General features: G+C 41.1%; 1 protein-coding gene across 12 annotated transcripts in view; it reads right to left on the reverse strand.

Moving 5' to 3' along the window:
• Positions 1 to 889: 889 nt before the first annotated feature.
• The window catches only part of TENM2 (teneurin transmembrane protein 2), an 812220-nt gene continuing 789217 nt past the window's right edge, over positions 890 to 23892 (reverse strand). For all 12 annotated transcript variants that reach the window (XM_065409745.1, XM_065409744.1, XM_065409743.1 and 9 more), the window contains 6 exons: positions 21811 to 21986; positions 19002 to 19237; positions 11799 to 12095; positions 8034 to 9648; positions 4404 to 4534; positions 890 to 1651 (listed from right to left, as the gene is read on the reverse strand). In XM_065409745.1, the coding sequence (XP_065265817.1) occupies positions 890 to 1651; positions 4404 to 4534; positions 8034 to 9648; positions 11799 to 12095; positions 19002 to 19237; positions 21811 to 21986 (3217 nt within the window). The remainder of the gene's footprint in view (positions 1652 to 4403; positions 4535 to 8033; positions 9649 to 11798; positions 12096 to 19001; positions 19238 to 21810; positions 21987 to 23892) is intronic.

Raw genomic sequence — 23892 nt, forward strand, 5'->3', positions numbered from 1 at the left:
ATAATTTTAAAATCTGAAACAGTGATTGTGCCTTCTGGCTGATGTATGTACAGGGTGATCTGAAGTGGTGCCCATTTGCAATAGTGTAACACAATGCCCACAGCTCTACTGGAACTGATACCAACAAACTACTGAATCTAAACAGACTACACCCTGTAACTGTGTTATACTGTCCACAATGGAATCTTCAAAGACAAACAGAGTATGAAATTTATTTGTAGTGATTATAGCCACCATTTTGAATTTAACTTTACACTCTGCCCTCTTTGAATAAATTAAACTTCAGGCCAGACAAATTCAGGGTCTGAGTGCAAGTGCAGGTTTATTATTTTTTAAATAATTTTTTAATTTAGTATTTCCAGTGGTCTCTTGCTCGCATTCTCATTTTCCTCCAGTTATTACACACAAATCACCCCAAAGTCATGTTTTAAATGCACCTGTATCTTGCTTTAAACGGAAACCTCTTGAATATTTATCAAACAAGCAGTGTGAATCATTTTTGTTTCATCAGCTGGTCTAGAGAAGGTGGCCCTCTTGAATTTCTTAAAGTTTGCTCACATGTGAATGGAGTGAGGTAATATAATATGAGGCCTTTTTTCTATTTTTATTTCTTTTTTTTCTTTAGACCCAGAACAAGTGGGTAATATTTTAGGGGTACTTTTTAATTTGTATGGTTAAAGTTATCAGTCTGGCTTTAGTCCACTTCAGGATGTGGTTTTTAATCACTTGAACAGTAGCATTTAACTCAAAAAATGTGAGCTTTCTTGCCACTTACTATCCCAAAGTAGCTCAGCCTAGTGCCCCCAGTTAGGTCTTCATCTCCTTAGGAGAGGAGATAACAGTTGTGACTACTGATTCATCCAGCAGAGGATGACAGCAGGTTAATTTGTTACCTCTTTCCCATTTCGTTCTGTCTTAAAAACTGGATGTTGCTGCTACTGTCTGCTAGCTCTGGGTACTGCTCCACTGGAAGTACATAGTATCCCTCGTAACCTTGAACCCTTCCTGTGCTCAAAAGCTGCTGCTTCTCTCCATCAGTCCATAGGCGGCTGCCCTCTTTGCCATCCCGTGCCTTCTGCTGCTCTTTGGCCCATGCTGATCCCAAGGCTCGCTGTCGAGCTTGGTCTAACACTCGTGCCTTTTCTTCATCCAGTGTGTCGAGGGTCAGTCCGTACCGTATGTTAAGTAGCAGGGTAGAATACTGGAATTCAATATTCGTAAACCTTCGAGTCCTTCCATTGATAAGGAGGGTTGGTTGGGAAACTGTGACGTTTACTCCGCTGTCCAATACCTTCCGCCCACTGGTCATCGCCAGGGTGACAAGGTCACTGTCGGATGAGCCAATCTTGACAAAGTAATGGGTATCCTTTCCCTCAATGCTGTAGTGCATCTTTTCCAGGTAGTAAGCATTGTTAAGCACAGAGGCAATTTTTCTGCTGTCTTCTGTGGCTATGCTGGAAATGCCAGTTGTTACGCGGCCTTCCTTCACAGCAAACATGATCCCTTTCCCAATAATGGGAGTAGTTGTTGCAAACCAGTGCCCAGCTTTCTCTCTGATATTGGCATGTAATCTTTTAGAGATGACCTGTCCCTCAAGGGCCATGAATGCTTGATTGTGTCTTTCTGTTGTCTGTTGGACTCCAGTAATTAGCTGCAAAAATAAACAAATAAGATATAGACAGCCTGAAAATGCTGACTTCAGAGTCCCATTTTAAACCTTATTAAAAAGAACAATGAGAAATGGTGCTGTAAAAAACTATAAGCTATAGAACAGGGGCGGGCAAAATTTTTGGCCTGAGGGCTGCATCGGGTTTCAGAAATTGTATGGAGGGCCGGTTAGGGGAGACTGTGCCTCCCCAAACAGGCAGGCGTGGCCTGCCCCCCACCCCCTATCTGACCCCCCCTGCTTCTCGCCCCGATGGTCCCCGGGATTCCTGCCCCATCCAACCCCCTGTTCCCTGATGACTGCCCCCGGACCACCCCATCCCTAACTGCCCCCCACCACCACATCCAACACCCTCTCTCCTTCCTGACTGCCCCCCCGGGACCCCTGCCCCATCCAACCACCCCTTCTCCCTGTCCCCTGACCGCCCCCGGAACCCCCACCCCTGACTGCCCCCAGCTGCGCCATCCAACCCCTCCTCTCATTCCTGACTGCCCCCTCCGGGACCTCTGCCCCATCCAACCACCCCGTCTCCCTGACTGCCCCCGGAACCCCTGTCCCCATTCAACCCCCCTGTTCCCCGCCTCTGACCGCCCCGACCCCTATCCACACCCCCAGCCCCTGACCACCCCCTGAACTCCCTTGCTCTCTATCCAACCTCCCTCCCCTGCTCCCTGCCCCCTTACTGTGCTGCCTGGAGCATCGGTGGCTGGTGGCGTGGCGGCACCATGACAGGCAGCCATGCCGCCCGGCTGGAGCCAGCCACGCACCGCGCAGCACAGAGCACCCGGATCAGGCCGGGCTCTGCAGCTGCGCTGCCCCAGGAGCTCGCTGCCCCAGGAGCTCGCCGCCTCGCCGCCCAGACCATTGCGCCATTGGCGCATTGAGCTGAGGCTGCGGGGGAGGGGGAATAGTAGGAGAGGAGCCAGGGGCTAGCCTCCCAGGCCAGGAGCTCAGGGGCCAGGGAGAACGGTCCTGCGGGCCGAATGTGGCCCGCGGGCCATAGTTTGCCCACCTCAGCGATAGAAGGTACCACTCAAACTGTTGTTGCTGGTCTATACACTGTACAGTGTTATGCAGTGAACCAACTAAAGAGAGCAGTACATATACATATTGCAGTTTCCTAAACCAACATAAAGGACTCAATTTTCAAAGTACCATAGAACTGATTAATGTTAGATAAAAATACTTTTTGTGCATTTGTCTTTTCAGATACACTATTTGTATAGTATATGTATACAGATTTATCTATCTTGGTTATCTACACCATGCCCATCACAAGAGTATTCAGGAGTCAATCAGCTAAAACTTTTAAAGAGGCTCTGTAGAACCAATGGAACCAATTTATTAACAGATTATGTATAATTTCTGAACATTCTGACCTAGAAGATATAAGGGTAAAAATGTGCCATGTGCCTAAGGAACCTAAGTCTCATTTTCAAAAGTGACTTAGGAGCCTAAGTCTTGTAGACTTTCAATGAGGTATAGGCACCTAAGAGCTTAGGGTAGGTCTACACTAGAATGCTACAGCAGCACAGCTGTGAGTTCTTCTATCACTGTAGTAAACCCGCCTCTCAAGAGAGGCAGTATGTAGGTCAATGGAAGAATTCTTTCATTGACCTAAGCCACGTCTACACTACCGGCCGGATCGTCGGGTAGTAATCGATCTATCGGGTCTCATCTAGACGCGATAAATCGATCCCCGAATCGACGCCCGTACTCCACCTCGGCAGGAGGAGTAAGCGGAGTCGATGAGGGAGCTGCGGCGGTCGACTTGCCGCTGTGAAGACGGCCAGGTAAGTCGAACTAAGATACTTCGACTTCAGCTACGTGAATAGCGTAGCTGAAGTTGCGTATCTTAGATCGATTTCCCTCCCCCCCACAGTGTAGACCAGCCAGTAGAGGTGGATTAGGTCGGTTTAACTACGTCTCTCAGGGGGGTGAATATTTCACTTCCCTGAGCAATATACGTTTTAGGTGTAGACCAGGCCAAAAATTAATTACTTTTGAAAATAGAACTTGGGCTCCTGATTCACTTAGATGCTTTTAAAATTTTATTCTAAGACTAGTTACATTACTATAAATGTGGAATAACTCCGCTGACTTCTGAGACTAGAAATTGGCCCAGTATTTGGATAAGTAATTTCGTGTGTGTGTGTGTGTTTGTGTGTGTGTGTGTGTGTGTGTGTATGTGTGTGTGTGTGTGTGTGTGTGTGTGTGTGTGTATGTAAGCATATGCCTTTCCTAATCGGGCAAAAAAGTAAACATCACTTTACTTTTAATTGCAACACCAAAAGTTACAACTTAAACCCCCAAGCAAACAAAAAATATGATTTTTTCCCCTATACAATATTGTGAGTAAAACTGTTCTTTAATAGTACAGTAATTACAAACCACATTTTTATTGATATAAATAAAAGGCATAAGGATTATAATGATATAGATCGAACAGATGGTAAGTTACACGTTGAGATTTCCATTTGCTATTGTTAATAGAGTAACAACTCAAGGGTATATATGAAGAACTAATGATACTGCTATTATGGTAATAATCTAGGTTGGTAAGAAAGATGGCATGTTCAGTACTACAAAAGCTGACTATATTGAATTTCATATCACTATGAAACAAATATTGTGCACTCTGTTTATTGTAGACCCTATGTCTATAGTCATAAAATGATACCCAAATACAATATAAGAATAACAAAATCTATTTAAGACACCAAGAACTTCAGCATACCTGTCCATTTTCACAGGCTTGACTCTCTGACAACTCATATGAAGGTGGCACAAAGTACATTTTTGCTCTAGGGAAACCAGGGATGATGTTGCTGAGCTGAAATCCAAACATCACCAACCAGCTCTTCACGTCTAAAAATCAAAAGTAAATAAATGAGTGAAAAATGAAGGTGTGTAATGTGTATCTCAGGGAATCTATGGCCTCAACTCTTGATTTCAAGTAGAGTTTGGCCTCCGAATTTCTAACCTGTTATTGCTTGGCAGCTTTCACAATTGTACTCTTCCAGAGTGAACTGATGCAAGAATGACTATTTTAAATACACTATAAATAGCCACCAGTGACATATAACTAGAAGGATAGTTAAGCACTGGAATAGGTTACTTACAGAGGTTGTGGAATCTCTGTGATGAAGTGAAGTTTTTAAGAACAGGTTAGACAAACTTCTGTCAGGGATGGTCTAGGTATATTTAATCTTGTCTCAGTGGATGGATTAGATGACTTCTTGAGGTTCCTTCCAGCCCTCCATTTCTGATTCTATATCAGCTCTCTGGTTACTCTTTCCATATTGTCACATGGAACTGACATCCAATATATGAGTGACCTAAACATTTCCTACAGTTCACCATAGTTACCCATAGCTCTGTCACCTCCTGATTGGATTACTACAATGGGGCTATACTGTGTGATACTGGATTAATGCTTGTGATAGGGTGACCAGGCGTCCCAATAAAATCGGGACTGTCCCAATTTTTAGTCGTTTGTCCCGCATCCCGACCCATGTTTGGTCGGGACGCAATTTGTCCCGATATTTCGCACTCCTGTTTTTGTTTTGTTTTGTTCCGCCAGTGGGACTCTGCTTTTTTTTTTTTCCCCTTGCTCTGCCGGCGGGACTCCGCTTTTTTTTTTTCTTTGCTCCGCCGGCAGGATCCCCTCCCCCTCCATGTGTCCCGATATTTTCTTCATCCCATCTGGTCACCCTAGCTTGTGAGAACGCTTGGAAACGTCCTCTGGCACAAAACATGGTTCCCCTCTTAGGCCCTACTCCGGCAAAAATTTAAACAGGTGAGTAGTTCCATTCAAGTCAACTTCATAAAGTAAAACACATGCATAATTCTTTGCAGGATCAAGGCCTTATATAGTTATGTTTCACAGGGAGCATTCCTCCTCTGCTCCAATGTCAATTTTTGTGAAGTCCAAGGTATTGGTTTTTCCCCAAAAAGCTCTATCTGATTTGGATCCTGACTACCAGATGATTCTGTTCTATTCTATATAGGTTCCTATCCTGCACTCATCATAGTAGTGTCTGAACATCTTCCAGCAGTGCATTAAGCAACATGACTTAAGTGGTTGAAAGAATTTTTCCAAAAGTATTCAAAATATTCAGTCTGCAAGTTTTGGAAAGGAATGGCTTTTGGATTATTCAAAAATTTTGTGAACATTTTTATTGAAAATGTTTCTGATTTTCCCCTCCCTTACTCCTTTCTCTCTGAAAATGGGGAGGGAGATTGAAAACTTTTTGCTCTGGGGTTTCACTGAAAAAAATTCAAAAATTTGTTTTTAATTGTTTGAAATTAAGAAGAGCTTGACGAACTTGAATCTGTTGACATCCAGGGCATGTTAGAAGCTTGTTTTCCTAGTGTCTTTTAGGGGTGGGGTGGAATGAGCCATTACAAATCTAATTTTAGTGGGTGGAGAAGTTTTAAATGTGTAAGCTTAATTTTTGTTGTTCCTCTAGATACTGAAATAAATAACGTTGTACAAAATTTCAGATTCTATTCCAGTTACAATAAAGAAATGTGTACAGATTTTCCATTATATTATACATTTTCCCTTCAGCTATATACAGCATAGGACAATTACTCCTTTTTCTCATGGCTTCAGTTTATCATATGGTAGAACATTACCTCCCAAACAATTTACTTTAGCTGTCCTCATTTGGCAATTGAGAGAGAACCTCCTCTTTTTCTAATAGTTCATTATTTTCTATTTCTAATGTTCTTCACAGGATGTCGTTACACAGCTGGAGAAATTCTTTTCCGCAGCAAAAAGCTGTCAGCAAATCAGCATCAGGTGTTAACTGTAAATATGTCTAGAGGGTGGTGTTTGAAGGTTGTATGTATTTCTCACTTATGAAAATTAACTCCATATATAACAACTTCTTTTCCAAGAACATTCTTTTGGCCCAGGGAATCCTATGATAGCAGCACGTATCTGCATTAGCCATAAACCATTTTTTTGGTGGAATTAAAAGTTCATACTGTACAAGCAATTAGTGTATCTTTTCTGAATTTCTTCTGTGGCTGCAAGAATGAAAATAAATATAACATCTTCTGAGTGCAATGAAATCTCTTAAAGTGAGACAGGACCCACTGGGTTTGGGGGCTTCTGAAGTTAATCACTAGAGGCCAAAGTGTGCAGTTATTAATTGAGCCAAACCCTGACGGACATTGATAGTTTTGTTCAATTAAGGACCACAGAATTAGACCCCAAGAATTCAAGATATTTTTGATCACTGATAATTTTTTCCCCAGTATCAAGAGCAAATACTAGTGTCTTCAGAATGCAAAACGACTGAAGGGCAACCTGAGAAATTATGCACACACAATGTAGTCATAGTCACAAAGAACTAACAGTCATAATATAACTTTTCTTGAAGTGCTGCCACTAAAACTGTGGTAGCTCTGTTTTTTGTTTTTTAAATCGTACTGCTGTTTTTAATTACAACATGCTGCAGACTCACTTCTTGGAGAGTTTCTCCTGAATACATCTTAATTACCTTTCTTTTTAAAAAATGGTTTGCAGCTAGTTCAAGTACTATGTGATCCTACTAAGTGGCAAATTAGTAGTAATTGAAAGGAAGTTAGATGTGTCACCCAAACCTAGTACATGCAATCTAAACTGATTTATTGTCTCCACATCCTAACACTACAGATGTTCCTCAGTCTTCCAAGAGGAAACATTGTTTAAAACATTAAGGTTCTTTTCTTAAAGCAAGAGCTAAAAATAGGTTGGAGTTTAAAGGCAGAATGGGGAAAGTAAAGAAATGTTTAATCAGTGCCACTCTTGGTAGTAATTCATGTTGTGCCCATGGACAAAGTCAGTAGGTAATTCTGAGGATACTATTGAAGGGACAGGGCATTGGACTGGGGGTCAGGAGACCTGAGTCCTAATTCCTGACTCTGCCACTGACCTGCTGGATGACTTGGGGCACTCGGTTTCAACTGTCTTCGTCTTTCCCCTTTGCAAAGTGGGGATAATGGTACCGTCTGTTCCACAGCACTTTGAAATCTACATGAAAAGTGCTACATAAAAACTAAATATTATTATTTATTATTAGTTGAAAATGATTCCCCTTTATTTAATAGTCATGTGTGCCTCTCTTTCATAGGTTCTTAATCTGGGGGTCACAACCAAGAGTCAGGGGTCAAGACTACACTGTCCTTTTCATACTACCGAATGGGAAGATGGTCCTAGCTTGATGGGAGAAGGTTCTGCAGGTGGATGAGGAGACAGCGGAAGGAAAGTCCTGGAATGGAGAAGTTTGATCTATTTCTTTTTCCAACACAAAATTCTAAACTTTAGAAATTTGCACTAAAACCTTTTAGTAAACAACCGTTAATGAGTACTCACCTGTTACGTAATTCTTTAAATCAAGTTCATTGCTGAGAGGGTTGTTGCTCTTGAACATGTATAAGTTGAATGGAGCAGGCTCCTTACCAATATTTTTCCACATTGTGTAATCGGGCGATGTCCAACGCCCAGCTAGAACATCATAGTCTCTCTGAGTAAAATGAACCAGCTTGGTCAGAGGATCATACAGCCCTCCATGAAATCCAATGACCAATTGAAAGTCAGGGTTGGAATCATAATATATCTCTCCATATGCAGTGTACTGAAGCTGCTTGATCATGAGGCCATTAATACTGAATACTGCTAGTGGTGTACCTGTGTTATCGGAGGCAACATAGTATTCTTCTCCACTGCTGCTTTCCATTGCAAAGAGATGGCCTTGTAGATCATAGTATAGAGAAGTAATTTCTGAATTGGAATGATTGTAAACATGTGTCATTCTCGTTGGGTTGTGAAGGTCAGCATAAAAGTACTGAAGATGGTGCCCCAAGTTAGTCTTACAAGAAGCCCTTCGCCCTAACCCATCATAACGGTACTGAATACTCCATCCACTTGCTTTATTGTAAGCTCTTGTTAAGAGACCTTTTGAGTTGTACTCAAATATATCTGAGCCTCGTTGACATAGGAACCCATCATCATCAATTTTGTACTGCATGTCACCCAGACGTGTAATTCTGTCTCTTAGATCATAGCGTAGTGGCATCAACCGTACGCTGTTCCCTGGATTCAAGAGATGAAGATTCCCATTCAGATCATAGCTATAACGCCAGGTTGGTCTGTCATTTACTGCCACACTTTGGAGCTGCCCATCACCATCATAATCATAGGTATATTTGGTTGTGTTGGCATAAGGTCCAAGCTTCAGTTCTCTCTTTGTTACTCTTCCCATGCTGTCATACTGGACTGTCATCCAATACATGAGTGATCTGAACATTTCATACTGAACTTCTTTAATGCGCCCATGGGTATCAAAGTGTTTACTCAGTGTCATCACCGCTGTAGTAATTATTTGATTTATATCATAATAAATTACTCCAAATTTGCCAAAATGCTCTACTTTGCCGGAGATCTCATCATAACGATAAAGATCAACGGGAAGAGGAGTCTCACTTATTATAGGCTTGATGCTAGCAATCCGAAAGCTATTATCATGATAGGTGTAATCAAACCTTGCATTGACCATGCCTTCTTCAGAAAACCTGTAGATTTGTTTGTCAACCAGTGGACCAATTTTACGGTACCGGATTGTGCACGAAAAGCCACCACTCTGTAAGTTAACCATTTTCAGAACTCCAGTAGTTTCATCATATCCAAAAGTAACTGCAGTGCTATCATAAACAATTTCAGACAGCTTGGATAGTTTCCCATACTTGTAGAAGACTTGTCGACCAGTTCCTAGAAAAGATGTTTTCAAAATCCTCCCATCATCGCTGTAATCAAAAATCACTGAAGCATTGCTTTCAGGAGGGTTATAAATATTCCTAATGTAGCCAATAGATGTATGAGTGGACATGCTGTGCCGAGCAACACTAGGCATGGTGACAGCATGGAGACGGTCTGTGGAATCGTACTCAAAGATGTACTGCCGTTGGCTCTGAAGCAGTAGTACCATGGACTATTGAAAAAATAAAAAGACAAAGATTATATATTTTTACTGTCTTTCAGTTTCTTTCCCTTTCTGAATTTATGGGGAAAAAGCACATTTTTAAATCAAAAATTTATTGAATAGGTTTCAGTGTTACAATAATAAAAAATATAAATAAAATCCAAATACATCTAAGGTGCAATGCTGCCCAACAGTATGAATATATTGCCAACATCTGTGATAAGTACATTTTCCTCTTTGAGAAAAAGATCAATCCCGAGAAGGAAATGGAAGGAACATTGTATCAACCTCTTCCACCCTCTTCCTTTGCTGTTTTGGGAAAAATTTGTTTAATGCCCTAATTTATATCTCCTCTGGCAGTTGTAATTTACACTGAATACTGTAGTACTTGATAACTTTGAATGGCTTATAAATGTACAATAACAGTGGTCCCCAACCTTTTTTGTCTGGCGGGCGCTAGACGACGAGCCACGGAGGACCGTGGCAGCGGACGAGCTTCCGCCGAAATGCCGCCGACAAGCAGAAAATAGGCGGCATTTCAGCGGCAACGCCTCTGGATGCTGCTGCTTCTCGGCGGCATTTTGGCGGATGCTCATCCGCCGGCCAGTACGCAGGCGCACTTAGACGCCCCGGTGGGTGCCATGGCGCCCGCGGGCACCGCGTTGGGGACCCCTGCGGTAAAACATGTGTGGAGAAGTTAGCAGAGAGAACTGTTCTAGCATACCTAAAACAATAGGCTGGAAGGGAGGGGGTTTAGGGAACATGGCATGCAGTGTTTTTAAGGATTAGATAAACTCTCAAGATCAAAGTGGTTTAAATTAGGTTAAATAGAAATGAATTACCATATTTTCACTTAATAAATAATGATTAGAGATGAGATATCTGCAGCTACTGGGATGTTCTGTCAGGCTTAGTCATGCATTTTAAAATAGTAAAATTCATCCTGTTAGTTCATGCTATTATATGGTGATCTATTCTATTTTATGGATATATCAGAAGAGCTGAACCATGAACAAAGTATTTCCTTTGATTAATTGAAAAACAAAAAAATTCACAGATCTGGCACAAAAGACTTTTTAACTGTTGGAACACTAAGAATCCTAGGTCATGTATATGTATGTATATATGAACATGTAATAGCAGTCTCTTTCCTGAATGTACAAAAGACTTTAAGCACCTAAGTCCCTGTTTTAGGTGCCTAAATCCCAGTTTGGGCACCATTACAATGTACAAAACTCCCACCTAATCCTGTAGGTGCATAAATGCATTTGATCCCTAAGTTTTTGCAGTAAAAGGACATTAGAAGCCTATGTTTCTGCCTTTTTGCATGTGCACTGCTGGCTCCCTTCAGGCATCTGAGCACCTGTCTCCCATCAAAGCCCCAAAGCTATACTTAAATTAGGGGCAGACAGGCAATCGTGTGGGGCCCAATCTGGTGGGTGCCCTCTGAGCACATCTCTGAGGCGAGTTCTGACAGAACAGCTGGGTGGGGGGGGGAGGAGGGAGAGCTCCCTCAGAACATTTATCCCAGTAGTGAGGGCATTCTTAATGGGGGGGGGGGTCCATCAGTCTCTCCTGGAAGCTGCTGCCCTCTGGAGAGACTTAGGGAGCCCCACATCAGCGCTAGAGCACTCACCTGAGAGATGGCACATCCCTTCACCTGAGGGGGAGAAGGGGGCACAAACAGGGGGTTTCCCACAGCCCAGGTAAGTCCCCTAACCACTGGGCTAAAAGTTAAGAGGTAGGTTTCCTCCCACCTCCAGCTTCTTGTATAAAGGCCTAACTCCAAACAGAGTTCCTGGCTGTGAATTGCTAACAGAGACAGGCCCCTCCCTGCAGCCCAGACTTCCGTGCCTGTCTCCATAAGAGGGGCACACATTCCTCTGGTCGGCATCTCCTATTAGCTAGTTTAGCCTGCACTTCACACCTAGCAACCTGGCTTTTGTGAATCATGCTCTAATGTGCCTCTCTCTCTCTCCATTCACTGTACAGGCAGCCTAGGCACCTTACACAGGCTTTGTGAATCTAGTGATTTTCTAGATGCCTAAAAGTTAGGCACTGTGATGCTCAGCGTCACAATGCCTAACACCTTTTGTGCCAATGCCTAACACCTTTTCAGCCTTTGTAACTATTGCTGTAGTTTAAATTAAGCCACTTACCTTTTCCAGGTATGTGTAACTCCACACTTTCCCATCAGCAAACATGCGGGATATGATTCGGCCTTGCTTATCTATATCTGTTCTTTCACTCATGGCACCGCGTTGAAGTCCAGCCAGTCGTCCATTGAAGAAATAAGAAACGTTGACAGCAGCAAGCCCACTGCTGGGTAGCCAAAGAAAAGGACGTCCTAGTTGATCATAAATTATTCTCAGTGTAAACTTCCGATGATCATCATATATTTTCTCTGTGCGGATGTTTCGGTCATAATCAATGGACAGCAAGTTCCTTCCATGGACCTATACAAATGGAAGAAGGCTGTGTTCAGTGAATCGATAAATCCTAGTCCATGCTAACTGCTACAGTGAAAATACTAATAAATTGAAAGGACAATTAAATTTCCCAGAATTTACTAAAAAAAAATGCAGGAGTGTTTTGCTGAGACATTTTACAATGCATCCTGGGCTAACAGTAATCTCTGAGCAACAGCCCCTGGGCTTGTTATAAGCTGTTAACATTTAGTAGATACCCACAGAGTATGCTCAGAAGTAATTTTTCAACAGCTTCAACATTTTTTCATACTATGACCCCACAGTACACCAGGAAAGAGTTTTGAAGACTCCCCCTTCAATCTAGCCATATAAATAGGAGGGCTGCCATGACCGCTGTTGGAGTCACAACCCCCAAGTTGAAAATCCATGCCTTCAACACTTTCTCCTTCCCCCACTTTCAACAGAGAGGTTTTTCCTCAGAGGTTCCGACACATAGAATGTTTTTTGTTCAGTCCTTTTTGAGGCTTTGGGCTTTGATCCCACAAGGTGCTTGCTGAGCAAGCTGAACTCCCAGCATCTTGCAAGCTAAGGTTCCTTCCAAGCAATAAAAATCCCATAAATTTCTTTAAGCTGAGTAAATATATTTCACTTTCTCACTTTCTTTAGTAAGACTTTCAAAAAACAAACACAACACAGCATGAAAAGTTTCAGTCCCACAGGAAACGTTTTTGGAAAGTTGTGAGCATACGAGAACAAGGGGTTGTAAGAACTGAATATGTAACCTCAACTATAGCGTTCACTACTGCAAATGCTATAAGAAAGATAAAGCAGTATACTCACTGGAGGCCAAGCCACAGAAAATCCAGGCCAGCGCTGTAATCTAATAAAGCTTCTTAAGTAATTTAATTGTGAACGCACCATTAATAAAGTAGAAGTCTTTAAATTAGATATCTTTTGACAGCAAGGACTACTTAAGAAGTATTCATCTGTTCCTGGGAATTTGTTCTTCAGCTTATATTTTACAGTAGCTTTGATTAAGCAACATTTTCTCTTATCCAAATTTAAACTGCACATCAAACAATATGTAAATTAATCCTGAGCCTTCCTAGAGGACATAAAAATTATTCTGAATTATTTTCACTGGCAGAGTAAGCCCAATTCCCATCCCAACCCACTCTGTAAGGAATTCAGTTCTATAAAAAGCAATTTTAAAATTAATACAATTTTGTGTTCATAAGAAAATATTTTTTTAAATTATTGTTCTCAGTCTGATATTTTCCAGTTAATAAAATTCAGCTCTTTTAACACCGTTTTCATTTCCTTAGTAACTCTTAGAAATTGCTCTTCATGTGGGATTTCCCAAAGAAGGTTTTGATATTGACAAATAGACTAACTCTGATGTGAAGACAATAGTAGTAGTTAAGAAAAAAACTTAGGAAAGGAAATGCTCCATCTTATTCCTTATTCAAGGTTTTAGTAGAAAGGAAGTCTTGGAAGCAGAACTCAGCTGTAGAGGGCAAACTTTCAGAAGTGGCCACCATTTCTGTGAGTGCAAAATCTGTGTACATGTCAAATGTCCATGGAAACCCTGCACTTTAAGAGCTACTGGGGAAAATAGAGGGTACCTGATTATTATATTAAAGACATATGTCTGTACAATTAAAGGAAAATTCTAGCATAGCTCTGAAATTTCAATTCTTTCTAAAGTAATTAAATTATGAAAAAAACTTTCCTGGTGAATTCCTCAAATAAATTGGGCTAATAAAGTCATATGTGTCTGTGAGGATTAGAGGGAATTTTAAATTATTTTTGTATATAATTATCCTAATTACAGGGTTTTTAAACGTTTCCAAGATTTCTTAAAGGTCTTTTCTCCTTCTAGACCTAAAATTACTAGATCATAAATCCTCTACTGCTATATGTTGCATTGTGGGTTTCCATCAGTAAGTGATGTTGCTATTCACAAACATACAAGAGCAACAAAATCCCATTGTCAACACTGAAACTTATGATCATATAAAGCCAGTGGTGAGAGAACCACAAAGTTGCTGTCTGAACCTCTGGAGGTCCTCACCAAGTACCAAAACCCCATAACCAGCTCTTGCTCCTCTGTTGTCTTTATTTGTAGGAGACACGGTGATCTCCTGCCTTCTTGGATGTTTTTTGTGTGGAGGGAGTGAGGCGAAACCAATTGTTTGAAAATTCAGCTCTTTTAAGAGTTTTGCGTCTTTATAAACAGCTTGACATTTTTGCCTCATCACAGCAGCTGTATCCTGCACCCTGCCTTTGCTAGTAAAGTTGAGTTTAAGGGCTCTCTCCTTTTGCTCAGAAGGAAGCTGAATATACTTTACAAATGTTACTAGGTTTTTGTCACAGTGAGTTGAAGTACCAGCTTTCTGAACAATTATACACCAGAATAGCTACACAAAAACATTACTCTGAGAATAAAGAAGCACCTGTTTGATAATTCAGTAACTTCGTTTTCATTTGTAAAATAAGTAACACCACAGAGTATAATTGCAATGTCATATTAATTATATAGAAACCCAAACAAAATGACTAACTCCCACTCCTTTGGGGAACGCTAATAACACTAATACGACTATCATGACTGAAGATTATCTAGCAAGCTATTTTTCTTTTGTTCTGCTACCTACACACACATCTGCTTCTTCTTTTTGCTGTTGCTGTGTAAGTCACAATAGGGAAGAGCCCTTCTAGATGTTGGTTAATGGTTCCTCCAGCAAAATTCACTTGAGTGATATTACAGTGTATACAAAAACAAAACAAAAACAAACAACCCCAAAAGTGTAATCTCTCTCTCTTTCTCTCTCTGGGTTCTGTATTAAATTGCCTGAACAACATTCAATACACTACTGATAATGTACCAGTAAACAATAATACCTGACATAAATTAAAAAAAAAATTACACATTTTCCTATATAGGCTTAATTATGGCTCTTTAATCATGACCCCAAAGTAAGGGAGAGGTTTCCCTACAACAGTGGAGCTTTATGCTGGCATAGGCAAAAGCAGGGATAATGCCTCCACAGCCACTGTGGGGAGCATGCTCACTGGGGCCCTTGTTAAACCTTTAGAGAAGATGTAGCATGCTCTTGCCCCAGGTACGAGCTGGTGCTTGGGGGAGAGCTACATCGTAGCCCTACTATGACTTGTTCCTGCCATCAGCACTAATGGCCCCTTCTCTTTTCCACTCGGGAGTGCAAATACGAGAGTTAGGTTGATGTTAAGTGCCCAAAAATTCATAAGTCATGTGAACATTGGGATAAATTACAGAGACAAAGCTCATATCTCTAATGGTGCAATGTTATGCTCAACAACACCCCATGACCCTGGCTGGGATAAACTACAGAATTACTAATACAGTATTGTGCTACCATAATGCTGATGTGGTAAACTACAAGTGGATAGTTGCATGTTGAGCAGCAGGACTTTTCTGCCCAGCAGAATGTGGATGTGTGAGGTTGTGATCACAATGCTGATAACATACAACACACCAATGAAGTATGGATGTGTGATTTTGTATGGCACCCATCACATAGTATCTGAGCACCAACCATCTGGGAATGACTGCATCTGACCTCTCAATTGAGAGTCCTCAAGAAAGAGGCCCTTGAATTTGAGATTGAAATGTACCTATGTCCCATACACAAAGCTGATGTTATCTCACTTCAGTCATGGCTAATATTTACATGAGAAATTTCAAGAGGGAGATTTAATATTGAAAATAGTATTTGCCTTAAGAAATTAATCACATACAAGGACAGACTCCTGCACTAACGTCTTTCACATGCCCCTGGTTCTGTGTCTCTGTCCCAAATTTGGGCCTCAGCTGAAAGACGTGTGAGTGTTCTGATTGATCTGAAATACTCATGGAAGCTATAACTCATTATCTATTGTGCCCTCCATTCATGCTGATCTATCCCACACTGCTGCACCTCCCTGTCTACCTTGCATCCCACCTGCTCCCTTGCAATTTTCCAGTACAGTTGCTTTTATTTCATTCACTAAACAGTTTACAAAGGTGAATTAAAATAAATGAGATGCAAATAAATTCTATGCTTTCTCCCTCATTTTCAAATTGCATTTTCAGTCCACTCAACCTGCTATAATCTCATAGTAATTTCCATTTAAAAGAGCTAAATGGATATGTGATTATTGTTACAGGAACTAACACCAGACAATTAAATGTTGAGGTGTTGATAGATAAAGCTGTGTTTTGATTTGCATAAACATGATGGAAGAAAATCTAACTCTGGCAAGGATTCAGCTCTAAGATTTGTGCATTTAACTTCAGCTAATTACCACAAGTACCTCTATTAAGTTTTTAATATTTAGAGTAAGGATTATAGCCATTTTATTTTAGGGCCTCATTTATTTTTGTTTTGAAGACCTAGTCAAAATGCAGAGCTGATTTATCTTAGAAAAGGAGTGATTACTACTTATAATCAACTTCTACAGTACAGCATATCAAAAATCAATTACACAGTCCTGAAATCCAGTCATTAAGGATTTAGCTGCTAATCTCATTCCAGTTTTTGTCTTTTTAAAAAAATACAGGAGCATGCAACTCTGAAGATACAGACAGCATAAAGAAAACAGGGAGAACTACTGATAACTCAGCGCTGAGAATTTGCTAACGACTAAACATCAGGAGAATGTTAAAATGTAACATCTCTTGTCTTATTTCTCTCTGCAAATAACTAAGCAGTTGATTTGGAGTATAATATCTAATGATAAGAACACGTTATGCAATTCCTTAAGGAGCTAGGTGAAACAATCTTGGAACTGTTAACAATTATCTTCAAGAACTCAGGGAAGACGGGTGAGGTCCCGGAGGACTGGACAACGGCAAACACAGTACTTATCTTTAAAATGGGGAACAAAGAGGACCTGGAGAATTATATACCAGTCAGCCTAACTTTGATACCTCGAAAGATATTGGAACAAATTATTACACAATCAATTTGTAAGCACTGAGAGGATAATAGCATTATAAGGAATAGCCAGCATGGATTTGTCAAGAACAAATCATGCCAAACGAAGATAATTTCTTTCTTTGACAGGGTTACTAGCCTAGTGGATAGGGAAGTAGTATGTGATATCTCTCGATTTTAGTAAGGCTTTTCACACTATGTCATATAACATCCTCAAAAGCAAACAAGGGAAATAATGCCTTGAAGAAATTACTATAAGGTGGGTGCACAATTGTTTGAAAAACCATACTCAAAGAGTAATTATCAGTGGTTCACTGTCAAACTGGGAGGGTGTGTCTAGAGGGTCCCACCAGGTCAATATTGGGCCTGGCACTGTTCCATATTTTCATTAATGATTTGAATAGCAGAAGAGAGTATGCTTATAAAAATTGTGGATGACACCAAATTGGGAGGGGTTGCAAGCACTTTGGAGGACAGGATTAGAATTCAAAACAACCTTGGCAAATTGAAGAATTGGGCTGAAATCTACAAGATGAAATTCAATAAAGAAAAGTGCAAAATACTTCACTTAGGATGGAAAAAATCAAATGCACATCTACAAATGGGGAATAACTGTGTAGGTGGTAGTACTGCTGAAATGGATCTGGGGGTTACAGTGGCTCACAAATTGAACAAGAGCGAAAAATGTGATGCAGCTGCAAAAAAAGCTAATATTGTTCTGAAGTGTATTAATAAGAGTGTTGTATATAACACATGGGAGGTAACTGTCCTGCTCTACTTGGCACTGGTGAAGCCTCAGCTGGAGTACTGTGTCCAATTCCGGATGTCACATTTTAGGAAAGATGTGGAGAAATTGGAAAGAGTCCAGAGGCAAGCAAAAAAATGATAAAAGGTTTAGAAAACCCCACCTATGGGGAAAGATTAAAAAAACTGGCATGTTTATTCTTGAGAAAAGACAACTGAGGGGGGACCAAATAACAATCTTCAAATATGTTAAGGGGTATGATCAATTGTTCTCCATATCCACTGAAGGTAGGACAAGAAGTAATCAGCTTAATCTACAACAAAGCAGATTTAGGTTAGATATTAGGAAAAACTTTCTAACTGCAAGGGTACTTAAACTCTGGAACAGGCTTACAAGGGAGGTTGTGGAATCCCTGTCTTTGGAGGCTTTTAAGAACAGGTTAGACAAACCTGTCAGAGATGGTCTAGGTTTACTTAGTCTTGCCTCAGTGCAGTGGGCTGAACTAGATGACCTCTCGAGGTCTCTTCCAGCTCTATATTTCTATGATTCTATATACATCCTGATCCAATACCCAATGAAGCCAACAGAAGTCTCTGATTGACTTGAATGGGCTTTGGATGAGACCCATCACATTTTTCTTCCCAGTATCCCAATGTGCCTTCCAATCTCTGCATACTGGAGCCACTTCATCCACAGTGAAATTTTAGCCACCTTGGGGAAGCAGGGGGGAGGGAAAATAGTGGCTGTTTAACACAGCCTTGCAGTTTATGAAAGGAAATGAAGACAACTACTTATCTCAGAGAAATTGCAGGGGGAATTTAGGTTAGTAGAATGTAATTACATGAACTAGAATTTTGTTTGGAGACTCAGACAAATTCTTGTGAAGAGTTCCACAGTATATTGATAGACAACAAGTGGCCAGGATTTTGATATTGCAGCTCATTAGAAAGATGGCAATTCCACCAACATAGTGACTTTTATCCCATACGGGGTATTTTTTACCAGCCTCCTTTTGAATCTTCTAGTTGATGGAGCTTCTGATAACCGGCAACAGCAGACTACTCCATCGGTTTATTTGGCCTCTCAAATACATAAAACGTCACCATTGCTACTCCACTTCATTGTCTTATTCATTTGTATGAAGTAGAATTGAATAAAATATCATTTAGAGTAGAAAACAGTCTAGATACAGGACAAAAGACTGTTGTTGTAACAGTGAGTTCCACTTACCCTGAGCTTTCTTCCGAACACCGTCACTTTGCCTTTTATCTGTTCTTTTCTCAGGCGCCACTCAATTGAATTTAAGCCATTTTCCATTGGCAGGGAAATATTACATCGTCCTATGGTAGGGGTCACAGTACCAGCCAGGACGTGAGGTTCACTGTGGAAGCTAATACTCATTCCATTGGCATACATCACTCTCAAAGTGCCATTATTACAGAGCTGGTAGCTATTCCTCACTTGGTCTAGTAAAATAATAAAAAACAATATTTAGCTACTTTAGTCATAAAGAGAAGATAGCACCAACTTAATAGGTTTTCATGGTACTTCCATTGATGTCAAATGAAGTCTGCCTGCGTTGTGCTATGGTAGATATTACCAATGTTATTGACTTATGTAAAGAACAATGGTATTAATGTTGCTAGCCTGCAGAGGTGCTATAGTTTATACTGTTGTTTTCCATTTACCATATATACTCAATCATAAACCGGTTCATTTATAAGCCGACCCGCCCAAGATGGATAAGTAAAAACGGAAAATTTTTATGACTTGTTCATAAGCCAACCCTATAATTCAGGGGTCAGCAAACTTTGGCTCCCAGGCCATCAGGATAAGCTGCTGGCGGGCCGAGATGGTTTGTTTACCTCGAGCATCCACAGGCACGGAGATAACCTAAGTAAACAAAGTGTCCTGGCACACCAGTTGCTTACCCTGACTGGCCGGGACAGCAACTGGTGGGGAAATTTTTGGGGGCGGAGAAGCTGGGGGTCAGGGTAGTAACCCCTGTGACCACCTCCATATGACCCCACCTCTAGCCCGGGACCCCCACACTCTCCCCATCCCATCCCTTCCCACCTTATCTGGGGAGGGCCAGGGGAGGATGTCTCTGGCCTGGCTGGAGCTGCTCCGGCAGGCTGGGCAGCGCGGCTGTAGCGTGCTCCGGCAGGCCAGACCGGGTAGCGCTGCCGCAGCATGTTCCAGCGGGCTGGGCCGGGTGGCACGGCCACAGCCTGCTCTGACGGGTGGGGCCGAGTGGCACGGCTGCAGCCTGCTCTGACGGGTGGGGCCGAGTGGCACGGCTGCAGCCTGCCAGCCCCGGAGCTGCAGCTGCTTCGGAGGCTGGGGGGAGAGCAGCGTGGCCAGAAGCGGAGAGACTCTGGCCCCGCCTCTTCCCTTCTGGCTCTGCTGGCTGGGCTGCCTCTCCTTGTTCCCTCTGTTGGGGGGAGGGGCTGTGTCCCACCTCTCCTCTCTATACCCGTTCATAAGCCGACCCCCTTCTCGGGTGCTTCCCTTTTTTACTAAAAAAATTCGGCCTATGAACGAGTATATACGGTACTCTGAATTGTAAATCAAAACATATACTGACGTATATCAGCTCCATAATTTATGTGGATGCATTTCTAAAATGAGCAAAACCCAGGGGAAAATTATATTTTTTAACTGAACTGTGGGATGAATAACAAGCCTATTAAACACTGTGATGTAAAAAGAGACCATTGGAATCTTTTGTCAGAAGTGAACAACTAATCCCTTCTTCTTTTTCAGTCTTTTAAAAACTGCCCTCCCAGCAGATACACAGCACAGTGTTATAGATTAGTTTTAAATCCCAAAGGTGTGATACCCCAACAATACAAGCTGGCAGACACAATCCTTTATGTGTGTATGTGTCATTCTTTATCCGACAATAAAGAAGCTAGGCTAGCCAATCAGATGTCTGGCCTTTTCGCTTACTGATAAAAGTTATAAAAATAAAACTGTACTTTTATAGCCATGTTATTCTCTGACTGGTTGACACAGCCAGCTCTATTCTGTAAGACAATCAGAATGGAGCTTTTCAGTACTTCAGTTGTGCGCAGCTCACCAAAGCATCAATATCCATTTGACAAAAGGACAGCATCTACATAATTAATCATTTGGTATAACAGAAATAAAGTCATTGGAACAGGAGGTGTCAGAGGATAATAGTCTATAAATGTTGACATTTATATGTCAGAAGGAGACTATTGTCCTGTGACAATGTTCTTATTCCAGTGACATTATCTCTTAATTAAAAAAACATCATCCACTAAACTCCTTTCAATCTATCTTTGGTAACTGTGACTGTTTACACTGTGTCATATACAATGTTTGGGCCATGTCAGAAAGTTTCACACAAAGGAACAGTTAACCATTTTATTGCTGATCTCTTCTGTGGTATGCCAGCTGTGGCAGCATTCTCTGACGTGGTAATGTTGCATTGAAAACATGGGTTTTTTTTTTGTCATGGCATCAGAAAAGGGCCTGATCCTGCATTTTACTCAAATGAGCAGTTCCATTAACTTGAAAGAATTAACTTAGATAAATCAGGGCGACAGGGCTGGGGGGCTGATCTCATCAAGTTACACTATGATTAAAAACTGCCTACACCTTGTCTCAGCTAGGATTTTACAGTGAGATAGTTTATACAAGTTCATTACGTCACTGTAAAGAATCTACCTTTTTGTCCCTAAAGTCATAGCCAATGTTGCATTGGAGTGCAATGCACTCTGAATGTGGGTAAAGTAAACCTGGCATGAAAGGCATCAGCAGAGCCAATTTACAACAGGTAATGATCATATTGTATTTGACTCAACTAGGATAGACAAAACTTCCCCTGCCTGTCCTGAGGTACTGCCATTTTCACAGAGTATGTATGGGAGTTTCCTCCAAGAACCTTATGTTATTTTTTTTCCTGCTCAAAAGTGCACTTATGATATGAATCTTTTGAGAACGGCTCCCTTAAAGTACTAGGGAGATATTGGTGTTTGTGTCTAAAGCACTGAAAAGTACACTCTTGTACCTTGAACCACTGTATAGGAAGCCTCCACAGAGGAGAGATTGGTAATGACTGTTACATCATCATCCCGGTTGGAATTCTCTATATCGATGGTAATAGATTTTTCCATTTCCCGGTGAAGGCTGGTCACCACTCCAGTGGGACGTGTTACATTGGTCAAGCGTCCTTCGTGGTCATAGCTAATAGATAAATTAATGAGAGCAAAATAAGCATGTGTATAATTATAGTCTTCATTTAGTCGACATTATTAATGCAGCAGCTTCTTGCTAAAATATGGCATGAAACAGATCTTGATCTTTTAGAACATTTTGAGTCGCTCAATACGCTGTATTTGAAAACAATCTATGGTTGTGACTTAAGGTTTTTCTAGACAAATTCTGGTCTCTATTGCACCAATTGAGTTAGTCTGGATTTACAATGTTGACACTGAGAACAGCATTAGGCCCAGAATCAATACATATTTTAATATCTGCAAGCCACTACAACTGGATTAGCTATGGAAAAATCATGCCTCTGTAATCTGTTAGAATTCTTTGCCAACAAGATATTGGATAAGAGAGAATTAGTTGATGTAATTTGTTAAAGGCTTTTCGAAAGTCCAGAAAAAGTCCTTCACAAGAGGCTATTAAGAAAAAGAAGTACTCATAAAATTCTGCCACAAATCAGCTAAGAAACAGAAAATAAAGAGAAAAAAAAAAAAAAGAGGGGGGGCAATTTTCAGTTTGGTGAAAGGTTAACGGTAGGGTGCCCCCAAAAGTCTGTATCAGGCTGCGCCAGTGTGGATTAATATGTTTACCAATTATCAAAAAAGGGACAGAACAAGGAGGTGGTGAAATCTGCAGAAGACAAAATTATTTAGATTAAGACTAAAAAAGTCCATGAAGAACTTTAAAGTGATCTCAGAGCTAGGTGAATGCACAGCACAATGGCAGGTGAGATTTACCATTAAATACAAGATAATTCAAATTGGAAAGAATAATCTGAACAACTCATACACATTGCTGGGGTTTAAATTAATGCAAGAAAAGGAACTGGGCATCACTGTGGACAGCTCACTGAACATCTCTGCTCAAAGTGGAATGGAATAGAAAATATTCCTATGCCATTTATATAAATCAGAGGTATGCCCTTGCATGGGACACAGTTCAGTTTGGATCACCCTATCTTGAAAAACATGTAGCAGAAATGGAAGGGATGAAAATTACTAGAAACATGAAACAAGTATCATAAAAAGAGTGACTGAAGAGACTGGGACTGTTTAATTTAAGGGGGGATATGCTAGAGGTATACAAAATCATTGTATAAATGATACATATAAATTGTACCCATCAATATATAGAGAAGTTAAATAGGACAATCTTACTTACTCCTGTCCCAATAGAAAAACAGAATTTTAACGAAACTCCAGGCAGCACAGTTAGAACTGACAAAAGGAAATACTCCCCCCCCCCACAATGTATAATGACCCTGTGGAACTGTTTCCACTTATAAACAGCTGGTGGAGGCCACTCTCTGAAACAGAATTCTGGACTGCTCTGATTTGGTAAGGCAATTCCTATGTTCCTAAAATGAAGTCCCAGGGTGAAATCCTGGCTCCACTGAAGTTAATGGGCATTCTACCACTGATGTCAGTGGGTCCAGGATTTTGCCCCATGTTGTACCTACAATATTGCCCAGGAGGGAATGTAAGTAGCAGAGTTAATGAGGTGTGGGTGAGACCAAGAGCTACCCTGGAAATAGGGACATCATTGATTTTGCATAGGGCAGTTGATGAAAGCTTCCTTAATGGGTGATGCTGGTGGCTCATAAACTGATTTCCTGGAGTTGGGCAGCAGACAGATATAATGCATTTATTAAACAATGACTATGATGGAGCAGGACATTTCCTGGGAAATGATGAGTGCCTGGGAGAAGTTAGTACCTAAGACTCAGCTGGGAGCCATTAATCTTCAGGAAATGCTCTGACCCGGAGTTGTTATTACCACTGCAACATGACAAGAGGGGAAAGGTGAATGGATCCTTTTTTTATTTTATTTTTTGGTTAATGGGTTAAGTAGATTCAGTTGGCAAGTACTGGGTTTTCCA

Source organism: Emys orbicularis, chromosome 8 (assembly GCF_028017835.1).
Source record: "Emys orbicularis isolate rEmyOrb1 chromosome 8, rEmyOrb1.hap1, whole genome shotgun sequence".
In the NCBI taxonomy this organism is placed as follows: Eukaryota; Metazoa; Chordata; order Testudines; family Emydidae; genus Emys; species Emys orbicularis.